Genomic DNA, 16,091 nt, shown 5'->3' on the forward strand with positions numbered 1-16,091 from the left:
AAGAAGCCAGCAAGAAAGCATTTAGGGCTGGGGGGAAGAAGAAAAAAAAATAAATCACCATTTCACAGATCAAGAATAGAGGCATGAAAATAATAAGTAACTTGTACACGGTCACAAAAGTCCCTGGCAGAGCCAGGGAAAAGAACTAAAATTTCTTTAATCCCTGTTCAGTACCTTAAATACAAGGCTATTCTTCCTCTTCCTACTTGATATTGTGTCAATGCGTGAGTGTAGGTGTTGAAAGACTAACAAAAGAAAAGTAATAGTATGGTATTATGAGCTGAGAAACCTAATCTTTATCAGATACAGCAAATCTCTATGATGCTGCCTGCACCAGGAACTCTCTCTTTGTCCTGAATATGCTTTAAATTACTGGTATAATGTGTACTGTATATTGTTCCACTCTTATATTTATTCCACAAAAACCCCTGTGGCCTGCATGCGATTTTATCATTAGCTGGCAAGGTAATTTCAGGGCCTAGTTCTGCAATCATTCCATGAGCAATACTCCCATTGAAGCTGGTATGTTCGGCATGCAAAGCAGCTACCAATTCAGGTTCCCTATAATAATAAGGCCTTTTTCTATTTTAACTATTGTGGAACATTAGTGACAATACAAAAAAGGAGAAAAATTACAGTGCAGTTCTTTATATGAGTCATTTTATACTACGACAAAATGTAAAAGTGTGCTCCGAAACACATTCTACACAAAGTATTTCCTATGAGATAAATGACAAGCTTTTTTTCCCTGTTATTGTTTCATTTATTAAAACGCAATAGAATACATAATATTTTGTTAAAATAGGCAAAAAAAATCTCTGCAAAACCAAGAAATGATTGACGAAGATTTAGAAATTACCAATAACCCTAGAGGTCACAAGTGTTAATATTTTGCTTTCTTTTGATTTCTTAAGATACATGTGAAAAGCCAAAACTCATCCACATCAACGAAGCTTTCAGGATTCACCCAAGTAAATATGTTTAAAATACATATTTGTGCAAGATGTGTACGACTCCTTTGTATCATGATCTCCAAAACCACACTGAATAAAACAGCTATTTTCAAGATGGAAATATTTTAATATCATACTTAGATGCTAATATAGATGCAGAAGGATAATAAGCTGTTTTTAACGTCACTAAAGCAATGCGAGAGAAGCTTCCATCATAAAGGCAGGTCATAAAATCCCACTCTCTTAGCTAAGTAACAAAACCCCCATCTCTATAAATTAAATGGATATAATGGAATTGAACTGTAAATTTTCACTAGCTTGGAGACATGTAGTCTCTGGTAGATACACCAACGCACTGGATATGATATGCAACGCCACCTCCTTCATATAATACCTGGCAAAGTAAACGCTGTTACCACAGCAGAACACACTGAGGTTTGCTTTGTTGTCACGTAATGCCACTTGATAATTTGGTGTGGAAACCTCAACTATTGTGATGAAAAAACACAGCGAGAAAAGAAGTCACTTTAGAGGAGGAATTTATCACATCCTCCAGGAAAGATAATCAAAGGCACCGGATTAGGAACACTGGAAAAAGGTTTCATTCCTTTCTGTTCAACTCAGGTAACTGCCTCTGGGGAAACCTAAGCGGTCAATGACTAATATATAAATGCATACACACATACGCTTGCTATGGTTATTTACTATATAAGTGGGATTATAAATCAGTAAAGTAACTAGAGTCACTAGACTTATAAAGACGCAACACCATCCGTTCCTGTGAACAACTGGAACTTGCCCCACCAAAGACAACTGCCTCTATACTGCTGATTACGGAGCATGAGTATACTACGTCTGCCCCCACAACTTTTGGGCAAGAACTAAGAAATCAAGTCCACAACCGCTCAAGATGTTTCTCCTCACAGGTGCAAAAAAGCAAAGCAAAGCATTTCCGTTTTTAAATAAATGAGAACTCTTCATTCTCTCCTCACCATTTATTAATTCTTTGTTGTCAGAAAGAGGCTCAGATTTTACCGTGTGAGAAGGCAAGACAGAAAAAGCCACATTAGTATAACCACAAAAACTGTGTTACTTATCAATTACTTTTAACCGAGCTCCTCGATCACTGGGACTAAATGAAGCCCTTTTCCTGTCTCACAATAGGTTGAGGATCCTGCCATATTAGAAACTATCATTTTTTATAAGTTACATCTCATTTTACTTCCACAGGCAAGTGGAAGCGAGCACATCTCACTTCTTGCAGTTTTTATTCAAACCCTTTAAAAAAAAAAAGTAGTAAAAAGAAATCCCGCCTCTGAGAGACTGAGAATGCTGTCTTGCAACCATTTATTGCAAGATTTGTAATCTCAGTCCCCTAATTCCTTCCCAATATATTCATAAAGAGAAAGTTGCATCCAGTGTGTGGATGAAAAAAAAGCAGGTTTTTCCTTTCACCACTTCCCCCGCAGGTTTTGCTCAATCCACGGTGAAGCAACCGAAGGGATTTGTTCTGAATTCCTGCAGACCCACAGCTCTCACACACTGAAGCCCAGCTTTGCAGCAAGTGTAATTATTTTGTGTTTGGCCACATGACTCCTCCCAACTCCCATTATATCAGCTACACATTTCTGACATGGAAACCATGCAAAATTTCTGAACTCTATTGTGAGGGGGGAAAATGCCATCTAATTAGACCACATGTGCAGAGAAGCATCTGGCTGGGAGCGCAGCAGTTTACTCAGTTCCTCGAGTTGTCGTGGAGACAAGCGCACGAGCCGCTCCGAGCCGAAACGCTGGGGCACAGATCCAGATGCACTTCTAACATGTTCTGACAGAGAGCAGATGGGCAGATATCCGCTGGGCCAAAAATGCCAGCTCTGCTCCCCTCCAGACCCACATGCCCTCAATGATAATTTTTATCTTGTAAAAGTCCTTCTCATCTGCCCTGGAAGCTCAGGCTTTCTCACCTAGGAAACAGAATGAAACCTGCCAAGATTTCCATCAGAAGAGTCTGCAAACTTCAATCCCATTTATGTAATAGTTAAAAGGAGCACTAACAATTGACAAAACATTACCCAAATCTCTCCAAAAAAACTTCGTTTTGATGCTTTATTTTGGCATTCAATTCAAATTGCATTCATGGAAAAATGCGTATGAATTTCTGTGATTCACACATTGCATTATTACATCTTGGCTGGTGAGGCTTGATGCTGTTTCAATTATTAACAAAGTAAAACAAACTTTGCTCTACCTACTGATAAGAATTGCTAAAAATGATGTCTTTTATTGCTTTGAGACTCTATTTTCAGTTTCTTAATATTCTTTCAACAGTATGAATACATGTTTTCCGTTCCAAATTCCTTTTTAACTTTAAAGCCGTAGTTCAAATCAGCTCAGCGTTCTGCTGAGAACATCTTCAAGGGAAACAAAGTCGACTAAAATGTGACAACCTCACAACTTTGGTTGGAAAGCCCCATCACTCTCCACAGGCATTGAACATGCCTGGCAGGAGGCACGCGATCTTCTATTCATCTTAGAAGATGCATTTACAAGAAAAAAAAATTCCTTGGCTCAAACGCCCTCAGAAAGAACCAGTACTTGTGCCTACAGCTGCCTGCAGACTCTGAGCATCCTAAAGCCCAAGATTTTCTCTGTGATTGATTCACCCGCTGCAATGGGGGGCCAGAAGCCGAGAAAGCCAGGTGAATAACCATGGAACAACACTAAAAGAAAACACTCGCCACCTGCTCGCTGCCTCTTCAAGGAAGCCGACCACTCCGCAGGGCTGTATCACACTCTCTCCAGGGCCACGGAGTACTACGTCTTGGATGCTAGGTATTTTCACAGTAGGCATTTCCCACTGAAAAGTCAAGAAAGTTGGCTACTGTGGAAAAAGTTAGTAAATAAGCAACAAAGTATGTGCACTGAGAAATTAGCATTTTGAACTTTCCCCATTAAAAACTAGAATAAGCACAGACTTGAGCTGCCTTTTGAGCTAATCTAATAAATGTACATACACGTTTGCTCTACGTGTCTATGTAACAAAAATGTTACATAGCTATTTTAGCATTAAAACAGATAAACAACAAAACAAACACAATGTTACCAAATTTCAAGAAATTTAAACACTAGAAAGTACTAGATGTTTACCAGTAATTGCTGTAACTAAGAATCACACCAGAACGCTTCATTGGCTCAGTTGTTGTCTGCTGCATTGATTACTGCATGTGTATTTTTCCATACCTTAATTTTAGCAGTAAAAAAATAACATTGCTCCAAATGCAAAAGTTGCTCATATAAAGGATGAAACTTCACTAACAGCATTCTTAGTTCTGGTAATGCAATATTTGACATTCAAACAGCCATTGACACTCATGTCAGGGTTAAACAAAATACTCAGGAACTTTTAAAACCATTTTTGTCACATACAACACCCACCCTTCCCCCCCCAACATGCCCAACTTTATTAAGCATAAAATTTTTGAGTGCTTAGCTTTATACCCTACATAAATACTTCCAAAGCTTAAAAACTATTCCTAAGGTGCTAAAGAGTTAATACTTTGTACTGTGGTCACTGTAAATAAGCACAATTTCAGCTAAGCAATATTGCTGTCAGAGACACAAGGCTTTGCAGGTGTGGGCAATAATTAAAGGTTTCAGCACATCTACCTGGGTGAAGTATTTTTGCCTCCTATTCCAAGGAGGAAGCCCTCTCTGTGGAGAGCAGAAGAGCTCATTAATGAGGCTAATTAGGTGTAAAGGGGGTAGAGTCTGGCATCAGCTGCAGCTTATAGTAGCTAATCATTAAGCTCTGTAATCTCTACCCCAGAACAGCAGCTGATCATGTTCCTAGGTGACTGATGTTGCTAAGAAAATTTCCAGCACCTGAGTACCTGACCAAATACTTTTTGGTGAGGCTAAAAATTCCCTTAACCCTCCACATGCCAGACAGTGGAGTCAACATCATTTCTTCACTCTTCAGGATTGTAACAATGGATAGCCACAGAGATTTGACCTTGGCATGAGGTCTATGGGATTTTTTTCAGAATTAAAAAAAAAAATAATAAAAAAAATCAATGCCATCAACAGTGTATGGAAAGGAAGGTCAGTAAATAACGGTTGCTAGAGCAACATGCAAGAAGAATACAGATATGAGCAATAATGTTTGAAAAAGAGTGATCACATATACCTCCTACAGGTTTGTGAGTTCTCCTTGTAACTTCTTTGCATAAAATAGTGAGGATAGTTACAATACCACAGGGATGAAAGCCGTGTTAATAAATATGTAAAATAAGGATTTCATTGTACTCATCTAATTTGAAATGAGAAAAAGGACATAATTTCCACGGAGAGAGAATACATGAAAGCAGAGCTCAGTCTGGAACTTGTTTTGCAAAATGAATTGCAAGAATGGCAAACTATTCCAGCACTTCAACATGAATTTTTGAGTTGATCAGGCAGAACAGACCCTCTACTGGCAACATGCTACTGTCCTTTTTTTTTCTCCTATTGAAGCAGCGTATTTGAATAAAAAAAATTTTAGATTCAATTCAAATTCAACAAGAAATAGAATATTTTTATACTGCAATTATTTTACTGCCTGATTATATGGTTTGTGGTCCTTGAATTATTTGTGAATGAAGACTAAAGCAAGATCTCTTAAGCACTTTAGTTGTAACTCCTGAGTTATTAAAAGTGGCACATTTTAAAAGGTGCGTTCTCATCCTGACCAAGAAACCAAGCTGCAATTTTGTATAGGTCACTAGATTGCAAATATGATTAAATCAGCATATTTAGCTGATCCTTATTGTCAATAGAATAAAAAACATCTCAGTTTCCTCTGTTTCTGTTTCCTAACTGAAATGTTTAAGGATTAAAAAGAAAAATGCCTTGCAAAACCAGAAAGATGAGCAAGTACCACTGAGGTAATAAAGGCTCAAGAGTATTTAACACGAACTCTCTTGTCTCCATGTTACCTGTGGACTTGGAGACGCGCAGATTAAATAACACGAGCTGCTCCGAGGTGGCACTGGCTCTCGTTTTAATCAGGGATATATCAAGATAAACTGCACTGGTAATCCAAGACTCCTCTTAACATCAATAGAAAAAACCCTCCAATAACTAGCACCTTCTCTTACAATATAGACGTCAGTCGAATTGGATGATAAAAATGCTTTGTAGCCAGCGTCATATTATTCTTAATAATTCTGCAGATACATCGCAAAGACAAAACCACATTGGGTAATACAGGTTTTTACAAAAGCCTCAAGATGAGCTCCCTTCCCCAGTATTGAACACACCACAGCTTTTGCTGCTTTTACTCTAGAATGACACGTGCGCAAGAAGGTTTCAGATGGGTATAAAATGTGCTCAATGCTGAAGGTGTGGCATAGATTCTTGAATAGAAACATCGTCTGTTCCAAAAGTCAACTTACCAAAAATACCTCAGAATGCCTGAAATGGAGATGGGATGGGAGAGCCTTGTCCACCCAGCATCTGAAACAAGTTCTTGCTTTTTCTTTTTTACTTTGCTTTATGACAAGTTACGCAATTCTCTAGCAACATCTCATTCCCAGTGGTTGATACCCAAATATAAGATAAAGAAAAAAACCAGATGAGACATTTTACGGGGGAAAATGTGCAATGATGTCTATAAGCAGGAGGTAAGCGTGTTTAGCAATCAGGGTAAGCGCATACAAGCATCTGAATTACACAGAGAAAAGGGCAAAACAGAACTATATTGCATTTTAGTCAACGGTAACAAACTTTGTTTCACTACAGTCTAATGCACCACTAGAATCATATAGGTCCCAAGGTTGGTCTGCAGAGGCAAGAAAAACTGTTCAGAGGAGTGATTCCAAGATTTGGCACTATTTCTGCACTGTTTTAATGTTCCTGACAAGTGCTCCATTGTTTCTTAGCCACGTACACACTTCATTTCAGTAATTAGCTGTCAGAGCGGCCCCAACAGCAACTTAGTATTGTCTGCTCAAATCGTATTAATGAAATGCAATCCACTCAAATGTCCTGAATGCATATCTGTAATTGCGTTAAATAGAGAGGCCGGGGACATCCGCGAACTTCAGCTTCTGAACAGGGCATTATGATCAAGTGCATTAATCCATTACTTCTTAGGGATTTGACAACCAATTAATATTACAGGGCTTCCTACGCAGCAATAAGGATTGATGAGCCAATGATGGTTGTATTGGGTTTCTTTAAGCATAAAAAGTGGCTCTTCAGATTCTGGACTATCAAAGTAAAACCTGTGCATAACATTTGTGAATATAATACCCCTAAAGGCAGAAAAGCAAGAACCGCAGGTTTCAGCATTGCTAAAGTAGTTTTCATATTTAAAGATTCAGCATCTGTATGTTGAAACTTAAATGCAAAACACTCAGTGTATACACTACGCTGAACAGAAGTAAAATTAAATAAAACCCAAGATCTTTATCAAATATATCAGTTTTAAGACTTATATGACTATTAGAATCAACGTTCCCAAAGAATACAAAATGCAATTGATTACTTCTGGTTGTAAACCGATACAGTGAAGTCCCTATACCATTTTCTCCATTTTCTGTTTCGTGCTCTCCATCACCAAAGACTTTTGCAAAGAACATAATTTGGACAAGATGAAAAACAAGAAACAAGAAAATCACATAAGGGAAATATCCTGTGGGTATAATAGTCTTTGGAAAACTTTCATGTCAGTTATGACTGCAAAATTGCTATTAAAATTTAATTAAAATTGAGCACAATAAACTATGACAAGATAATGGATGGGAAACATAGCTTTAGGGCAGAGCGAGCATATCTAGAACTCTGGCTAGATGCGATGCTTTATTTTTGGTTATGTTTGGCAACTATTCTTGAGACTTCTGAAACATCTTAATTATAATGATATACAGAAATTCACAGAAGAGAAAAGAACAGCACTGCGTTTCAGTTATCTCAAGATTTGTAACATATGCCAAATAAGTAAGAGATTTTTAGGACACAGTACCATCTAGTCTTTCATTTCATTAATGTTCACACCCACACTTTTTCAACTAAAAAGCACCCATGAGCCTGTCCCAATCTATTAAGTATTTTGTGACTTATCTGTAAATAAAATCAATTTATTTCCTCGCACAGGTGGAAATTATTTTACTATCCCTTACCTCCATAGCTGAAGGTAACAATCAAATCTGGAGTCACACAGACCTGAAGCAAAAGTAGTCAAAAGCCTTGGGAATGACTTTGACTTACGGAAATCAATAGCCCTCTACCAGAGACAGCTTCTCACTCATTTTAAGCTTCTCACTCATTTTAAGAGAGCTGGAATGCAATTTATTCAACATGTAAAGGAGAACATATAACCAAGTGACACTTGGAAGAGAACACATACTCCAAACGTTAGCTTAAAATCCCCAAATAAGGGGACACAACATAAGTATGTTTTTAAAATTTTGATCAAGAAGTCCTCCCTATCAATTGGAAAGCCACTGCTCCAAAACAATGTGTATTTATAGTTTCATAGATACGTTCGGGGAAATATTTACATACCTGTTACAACTAAAAATTATTTACCTTAAGCATCAACTTCCTTGATTAGATTCAGCTTCTGTAACAAGTGACTTAAAAGAACCCATCACTTTCTAACTAATGCTGGTTAGGTGCCTTTAATTACGGTTACTACATTGACAAAGTACGAGCAACGCAGCCGAACAGCATTATTCACTATCATTCAACAGAGACTGTAACTCTTCTCACATGATTTTACTATCAGAGACACAGAAGCCATTTAACATTTTTTTAAAGTTTAGGCAATAAATTAAGCTAAGCAACAGCTTTCCCATTCTTTGATTGCCTTCAAGCATCAAGTATAAAATGTTCTCGTATGTAAGAAGAAAACAGCTGTAGATAAAGGTGTTCTTTATTTTTCATATATTCTTAGTGAAGAATATGTAATAAATTAGTAGTTGACAAATGGGGGATGAACTTTATCTATACAAGTACAGAAAATACTGAAGAAAGACAAACTAATCACATTCATAATCCTTACAAACTGCTTTCATTTTCACCATGAATACTCTCTAAGAAAAAGCATTCTAGAGATACAGATTTTAACTACTGCTTGGAGAGCTTCACCAAAACTAATTCCTTGATATATCTTTCTTTTCATTGAACAGCAAGAGTAAGCAATGTACATATATCATTTTACAGCTTTTAAAGTGCATTCAGAGCAAAACCATGCCACCTTTATTTCCATATTACTTTTAAGAATCTAGTGTTTGTTACTGAGTAATACTTCATGCCAAAAAGGATGCTTGAAGAGAGTAACATCAATAACAAGTTTTACACTTTTAGAATCAACAACATGTATGTATGTGTGTATATAAAACAGGCATACAGTTACTCGCGTGAGATCTGCTATAAAATTTATTCATCACAAAACGAAATAGTACATCAGAAATTATTCAAAAGAGAGCTATGCTTGGACACAAAAGTAACCTTTAAGGAGTTAAAATGTCCTCAACTACAAGTCAAGTTGAAACTTATTTAATTAGGTTCTGTATTTGAAAAAATGAAATAAATTCTTTCATTAACTAAACCAAACTCCCTTAAAGGCAACAATATGTTCCCTCTCTGTCAGGACAGAGCGCAATGAAATCTTTATTTTAATTGGGGTTAGCTGAGGGGCCATTTGGCTTCAGATGCTTTGTTTATCAGCCCTAAGCTTTACAGCTTAGCCAGTACTTGAAATATTTTATTACAGAATGATTTCATTAAAAAAAAAAAAAAATAAAAAAAATACAGTCTTCCAAGTAGTTTTGCACAGAGGTAATTTTGAAACATGCATTTTGAAAACTGGAAGTCCACGTCTAAAGTATCTCAACAGAAAACACTGATTTCCTTTCGCATTATTGTGATATAGGTCTCCTTTACAAGTGCCCCGTTCCAATGGTTTCTGCCTCACGCCCTTCCCTAAGCAACCCAGCAAAGATGCAACTGTAGAACAATGGGTCTCTCCATGGTGATGGATACGGAGAAGCAACCCAACACACCTCATTTTTGTATTTCGTCACAACCACACTTCCTTTGTTGTGGACAACGTTTTAGAACCCTTCACACTGTGGGGATTTCCATTTCACAACTAACTGGTGCTGCAGGAACAAGGAAGACTCTCTGCAATGCGTGAGAACTCAGAGACAAACCTTTCGTAAGGAAAAAAATCACACTTTCTATAAAACACATTCAAGGTCACAGCTTACTTCCCATTTTTTTCTAAACAGCTTTTAACTTTTATATGGAGTCTTCGACCTGAAAAGCTTGGAGTTGATCAATTCAATTTTAAAAGAAAGAAAATTAATTCTTATTCAGTAGATGATACCTTTCTCCTGTAATAAACTAATTTACAAATATGAGACATCTTCAGTAATACAGTTACTGAAAATATTACAGAAAACAGCTATCACAGGAATGGACAGTGAACAGGAACTCGACAAAACCATAGCCCCAGTTCATTCCAAACTGCAGCTAAAATTAATGAAATAATCCAGAATTATTTCCTGCTTTATCATCAGGATCAAGCTTAGACTGAATTTTGGACTTATCCCTTATTAAACCTCCAAGCCTTACAAGTGTTCCTAAAACTAAAATAAAAATGAAAAAAAAAAAAAAAAAAAAAAAGGAAAACATCAAACCTAATTTCCACAAATGAAGCACAGTATTATGATATTTTCATATTCTTTTTTCCTGTGGTACCACTAAAATCTGAACTGTCAGATACTTTCTTTTTTTCCAAAATTATAAAACCTATTTCTTATCAATTTCTAGTTGCCTTCTGGAGGATACTGGCATTATGTTGCTAATAGTTTTATACATGTTATATAACACAACACACTACGTACCTTATTTAAGATATAAAAACTATGCCAATAGTATTTTATTAAGTTCAGTTTAATAATTTGGTTTTATTTTTAAAACAAACAGTCATGTCTTTCTTTTGTTTTCAGAAATAAAAGCATTGCTGCTGAATCTGAAAGAATAAAGCTTAATTCAAAGAAAACATTTGAGTTTTGTGCTTCATGTTTACGCCACCTTAAAAAAAAATTAACAATTTCAAATTAAATGTTACTCATATTTTTTAAAATTTTTCTCTAGATAGCTTTCTGCATATCTTCTCTGTACTGTTCACTTGTGAGAACCATAATAAAATGAGCTGCTTCTGCAACTTCTCAGCAGGTATTTTGATTTGAGAGTAATCACAGTTTTCTCTACAATCTTTATACAATTTATGTCCTGATCATCTAACAAATAAGTAAAAGACTTAAATTGACATCAATATGTATACTTTGCTCTAACAATGCAAACTAATTGTATATCTTTAAATGAGAAAAATGTTTATTAAAAAAAAATCTAGTGAATATACCAACTATTGAGTTCAAAGCAAAGACACCACATGTGTCTAAATAAATATCAAGGAAGTGTCAGAGGTAAATGAGGAGAGACCAGGTGAAGTGTGTGTGATGTGTTAATTGTATTCAAAAAAAATAATAGAGCAAGACAGAGAAGCTGAACTTCCAATTATCATAATGGTATCTACTTCACAACACATTTTCAAACTTGAAAGAGACATTTTAAACCATAGGAATTCTAAGCAGAATACCTCCAGCTGTGTTCTGCATAAATCTTGTACGTTGTACATACACAGTTTATTTAAATACCAAGTAAAGTTATGACTTACAAAATGCATATTTCAGTCACAATAGAGTATCTGTCATTGCCAAAAGCTGCTACTCATTGAGTGAAAGGAACACAAAACAATGAATTAGATTAGAAAAAGATATGAAAAGACAGAATCTTTTCATTTGATGTTTTCCTAGACTGAAGTAATGTGTATTTTAAAGAACAAAGCCCTCTGCAGTATTCACATTTTTGTGCCCCCCAAAACAGAAGAAAAAAGAAAAAGATGTTCCTCAATGCTAAATTAATTTTTGCCTATCTAGCACTTCGGTCACGAGCCAGAATTTATCTTTCACTAACACTCTGCCCATACCAAAATCAACATATTTGTGAAAAAAAGTTGCCCAAGTCTCTGATGATATGCAAGAGCCAAACCAGAAGAGGAGCTTAATCCCCTTCCATATTTTCCCCTTTCCAAAAACCTTAAGCAAGTCACAAGTACAAGATGAATGCCCAGGCAAGCGGTACCACAACCCTCCCCAGGACTGAAGAATCAAGGTGACAGCAAGCACGCTACTGAAGCGACATTCCCATGTGATTTTGCTAAGCCCCAGGGCAGTATCAGAATATCTCAACGTGATTCTGAAGAAAAGCACAACTCCGAATGTTAGCAGGTCTCCTATGCTGCCATGGAAAGCAATCAAACTGAACTGTCAATTATGTCATGCATACAAATGTCTCACTCTCTCTTTAACCCGACAGCATTTTAGGCTTTCATTGTATGAGCTCTATCACCTATCTCTGCAAAACATTACAAGTAATTTTGATTTACTGCCTTTCACTTCACTCTGTGTACTGTAAGAGTACCAATTGTATGCTCCAACTCGTACACAATCTATAATGTGCACGGCGAACGACCAGAGCGGCATGACTTTTCTATCATGACGCTCTATTAGTTTGTTCCTACCATGATTAAATATTCTAATTTTTATCATTATTTCACCAAGTTTGCCAGCTACTGAAGTCTACCTTACAAATCCAAATACCCAAATCTCTTCTACCATCTTCTTTCCAGAGAAGTAATACTTTGTGTTCAACTGTACAGCTGCTCATACCAGTGAGAGCACAAATGGCATTCTCTCCCTACCCGCCTGAAGGGTCTTTTGGGGTGGGAGTTCGCAGTGGGGTTTTTTTGGGCTGTGTGTGGTGTTTGGGTTTTTTTCCTACTACCAAATGCAATTCATTCACAGCTCATTTAAAAAACACACAGTCACTGAGTGTCTTACACAGAAGCTGAATTTAACGCTCATGTTATTTTATGCTTGGTGTTTGTTTACTTGCTTCATTGTTCTACTCTAAGTCCCCTGCGCTTTATTAGTTCAGGAAATATCTTCAACTTTTCCTGCATGGAGGCATTTGCACACTGCTTCATTGCTTGCTGAGGCTGTGCACTCTCAATTATAAGTGAAGTATCAGGAGAAAACACAATAAAAACACAGGCAAAAGTCGGTTTAAAACACACAAACAAAGGCTTGAAACAAATTGAGAAGAAACAAAAACAAGTGTATAAAATAGCACAAAAACCAGAGAATCAGGTGCGAAAGGCACAGACGAATTATTTATCAGTTGAATGTACAAATCCTTCCACAGTAAAGTGGAAGTATCACGGAGCTGCTCCTCACTGTACAACCTTCCCTGGTAATAGGAAGATTTGGAGGCTTTTGAACAAAGCTACTTTTATTTCTACCGCACCAATGCAGCGGGCACGGAGTGACCCTATCCAGTCTGGCGGCTGAGCACAGAGTTTCTACGGAGGCTGCAAAGTTACTTACACAACAAAATGCAAGATACTTCTCTTCAGCTCGCTCACAGCTTCCAACAAACTAAGGTACCACAAAACCTTAAATGTCAGCATGAAACAGGTAAATGTTAATAATCTCAAGAGCAGTCCTGTGAACAACAGCATTCTGAAAAACACATTCAGAGGAACTTAATGTTTCATCTCTTACTGCTGTTAGTGCCCTACAAGATGCAGCGCACACCACCCCTTAACTTTGGCAATGTTTCTAGACTGAAGTACAAAACCATTCCCATGCTGGGTTTTGTTTGGTCGGGTTTTGTTTTGTTTGGGGTGTTTTTTTTGTGGTTGTTGTTGTTGTTGGTTTTGTGTTTTCTTTTGGTTTTGCTTTTTTTTACTTTAACACATATGATGGAAAGTTTAACTGCATCTTTTACAGCAGAAACGCCGTATTCAGCAGAGGGTCATGCTAACTTTCTCAATTACTATTTTTTATTACCTTTCCTTCAGAATCTTAGTTTTCTCCCCCTAGCTTGGCATACAGAATTATACAACACAGTGTCTTATAACAGTTTGGAAATTACAAAACAATTCTATTTACTACATAACAGACTGCTATAAGAGATTAAAGAGAATGTCTTTTCAGTTTCATTAACATATGTGTATCTCAACAGACTTAGAAGTAGAATATTAAATGCATTTTGAAGAACAGTAAATGCTTGTTAGAAAAAGAACCATTTTTAAGGTTTAAACCAGCAAAAGCAAAAGCTGAAACTTGTCTATAGCAACAGTAATGCTCAGAGACAAAACACAGCCAACAGGATTGAAATGAAAACAAAAACCACGCAGAAAACAAACAAACAAAACTGTCTTTCCCCAGCAGATCTTTTTCAGTCAGTCATTTTGAATTCTGGTCTTCTAGAACACTTTCTGTAAATAGTAAAGCATAACAATAGTTACAGGTAGCTTCTAAGTGAGACTGTTGAAAACTAGGGTCTTCAAAATGCCACAAAACGCAGAGTCTTCATACTACGAAACAGCCTTAATTTTCAGTTCCAGAATATACAGAAATTCAATTTATCTCCATTTTTATCGTACAAACATCAGGTTTTGCACACTGCCACTGTCAATGCCACTGTCATTGTCTACTCCCATCTGTTAGTAAAATCATCAGGATGAGATTCAGAAATTACTATCATTTAGGCACTACTAGACTGTCTATACAGGCTTATACTTGAGAGCTAACAGCAATTGAACAGGAAAAAAGTAAAACTCGGTGGGAGAAAATTCGTATTAAATCTACATCAGCACTAACTGCAAAAGGAGCACAACAAACCTGCAAGTAAAACACTTCTTATGTGCTTCTGCTCACTATTTTACCTACAATTTTGGGCTTTTTTTAACAAGTTGTACACATGTAATATAAGCATTAGTGATCTTCCTTTGTTTTTTCTATACATGGACAAATACTCCTAAAACTTTGACCTGTCAAGACAACTCTGGTGAAAGGGAAGGATCTACTCTGTATACAATGCATAACTTTAAAATACATCTGCGGAAAAAAAAAACTATGCAAAAGATGGCTATGGAGAGGATGTAACTGGGATGAGGCAATTACTGTGAGTTCGAAACAACCATTTACTCTTCCACTGAATAACTTAAAAAAATAATTCACCATGGCAACAATCATACTTCATAGTAGATAAAGCACTGAATGCTACAAAGCCTCTTCAAAATGAATTATGCACCAGTATGTAACGTGCACTTTCTTTATGTTACTGCACGCATACCCCAACAAAATTTCCTTTTGGACTCATCTGGCATTTGCTTTTTTACTCTGCACCACACATCAGCTACTTTTCTTTTCTAACTTCTGTCCCACTCAGATCTCATGGATCTGGAATTGTTAAAGGAATTCATAGTGTTAGTCTGGGCAAGGGATTGATATAAAATAATTAATACAGTGGCCTCACGTCATGCCATCACACCACCACCTTAATGTCTTCAAGAGAAACATATCAATTTGTGTTACCGGTATCATGGTATTACTTATGAATCCGTAAAGCAAAAATCCTTAGTGGTGTAAAAACCTAAAATGGATAAGGAAACTGTTCTCTTAAAACATTTTGAAACTCCCACTGCTGTAGGAGACCTAAATATCTGTGGGACTAATCTTACCTTTACCTTCCTTGGCCATGAATTAAACAAAGGTAAAGAGCAACAGCTTTCTTATCAAGTGCACACAGTACTTGGCCAGCAAACAGACAATGCCAGAGCAACATGAATACTTTAGTTCATTAGTTAGCTACAGTACCCTGGATAGTAAGAACCCGTTTAGAGCTCATAGGAGGAACAACTCCACCAAGACTGATGAGATGTTAAACATAATATCCTGGGATAGGAGGAAATTGCCACTGTGCAAGTGGATTTGTGAAAAATATTTACTTTTGTACAAGTAAGATAGCAATTCAGTGGCTACACCAGCGTATCGATACCAAGAATAGTAACAGCTATTAAGGCAGATTCTCTAGTAAGAGGTTACAACAAAATGCAGGAAATTACAACATTAATTTTTAATGGATGCTTGACAAGCTGTGTCTTGTTCAGAATGCAGGTGCATGCCCTTTAAAAATGACTTACAGACCGAGTGCTGCAGTTGGTACTTGATG

The 16,091-nt window shown here is 36.7% G+C and overlaps 1 protein-coding gene across 1 annotated transcript in view; it reads right to left on the minus strand.

Moving 5' to 3' along the window:
- The window catches only part of DENND1A (DENN/MADD domain containing 1A), a gene marked incomplete at its 5' end in the record, with an annotated part of 202,056 nt that overhangs the window by 53,359 nt on the left and 132,606 nt on the right, over positions 1-16,091 (minus strand). The window contains one exon of the mRNA XM_009892358.1: positions 5,384-5,459. Within this exon, the coding sequence (XP_009890660.1) occupies positions 5,384-5,459 (76 nt within the window). The remainder of the gene's footprint in view (positions 1-5,383; positions 5,460-16,091) is intronic.

This window comes from Charadrius vociferus, unplaced genomic scaffold (assembly GCF_000708025.1).
Source record: "Charadrius vociferus isolate BGI_N301 unplaced genomic scaffold, ASM70802v2 scaffold549, whole genome shotgun sequence".
Classification (NCBI taxonomy): Eukaryota; Metazoa; Chordata; class Aves; order Charadriiformes; family Charadriidae; genus Charadrius; species Charadrius vociferus.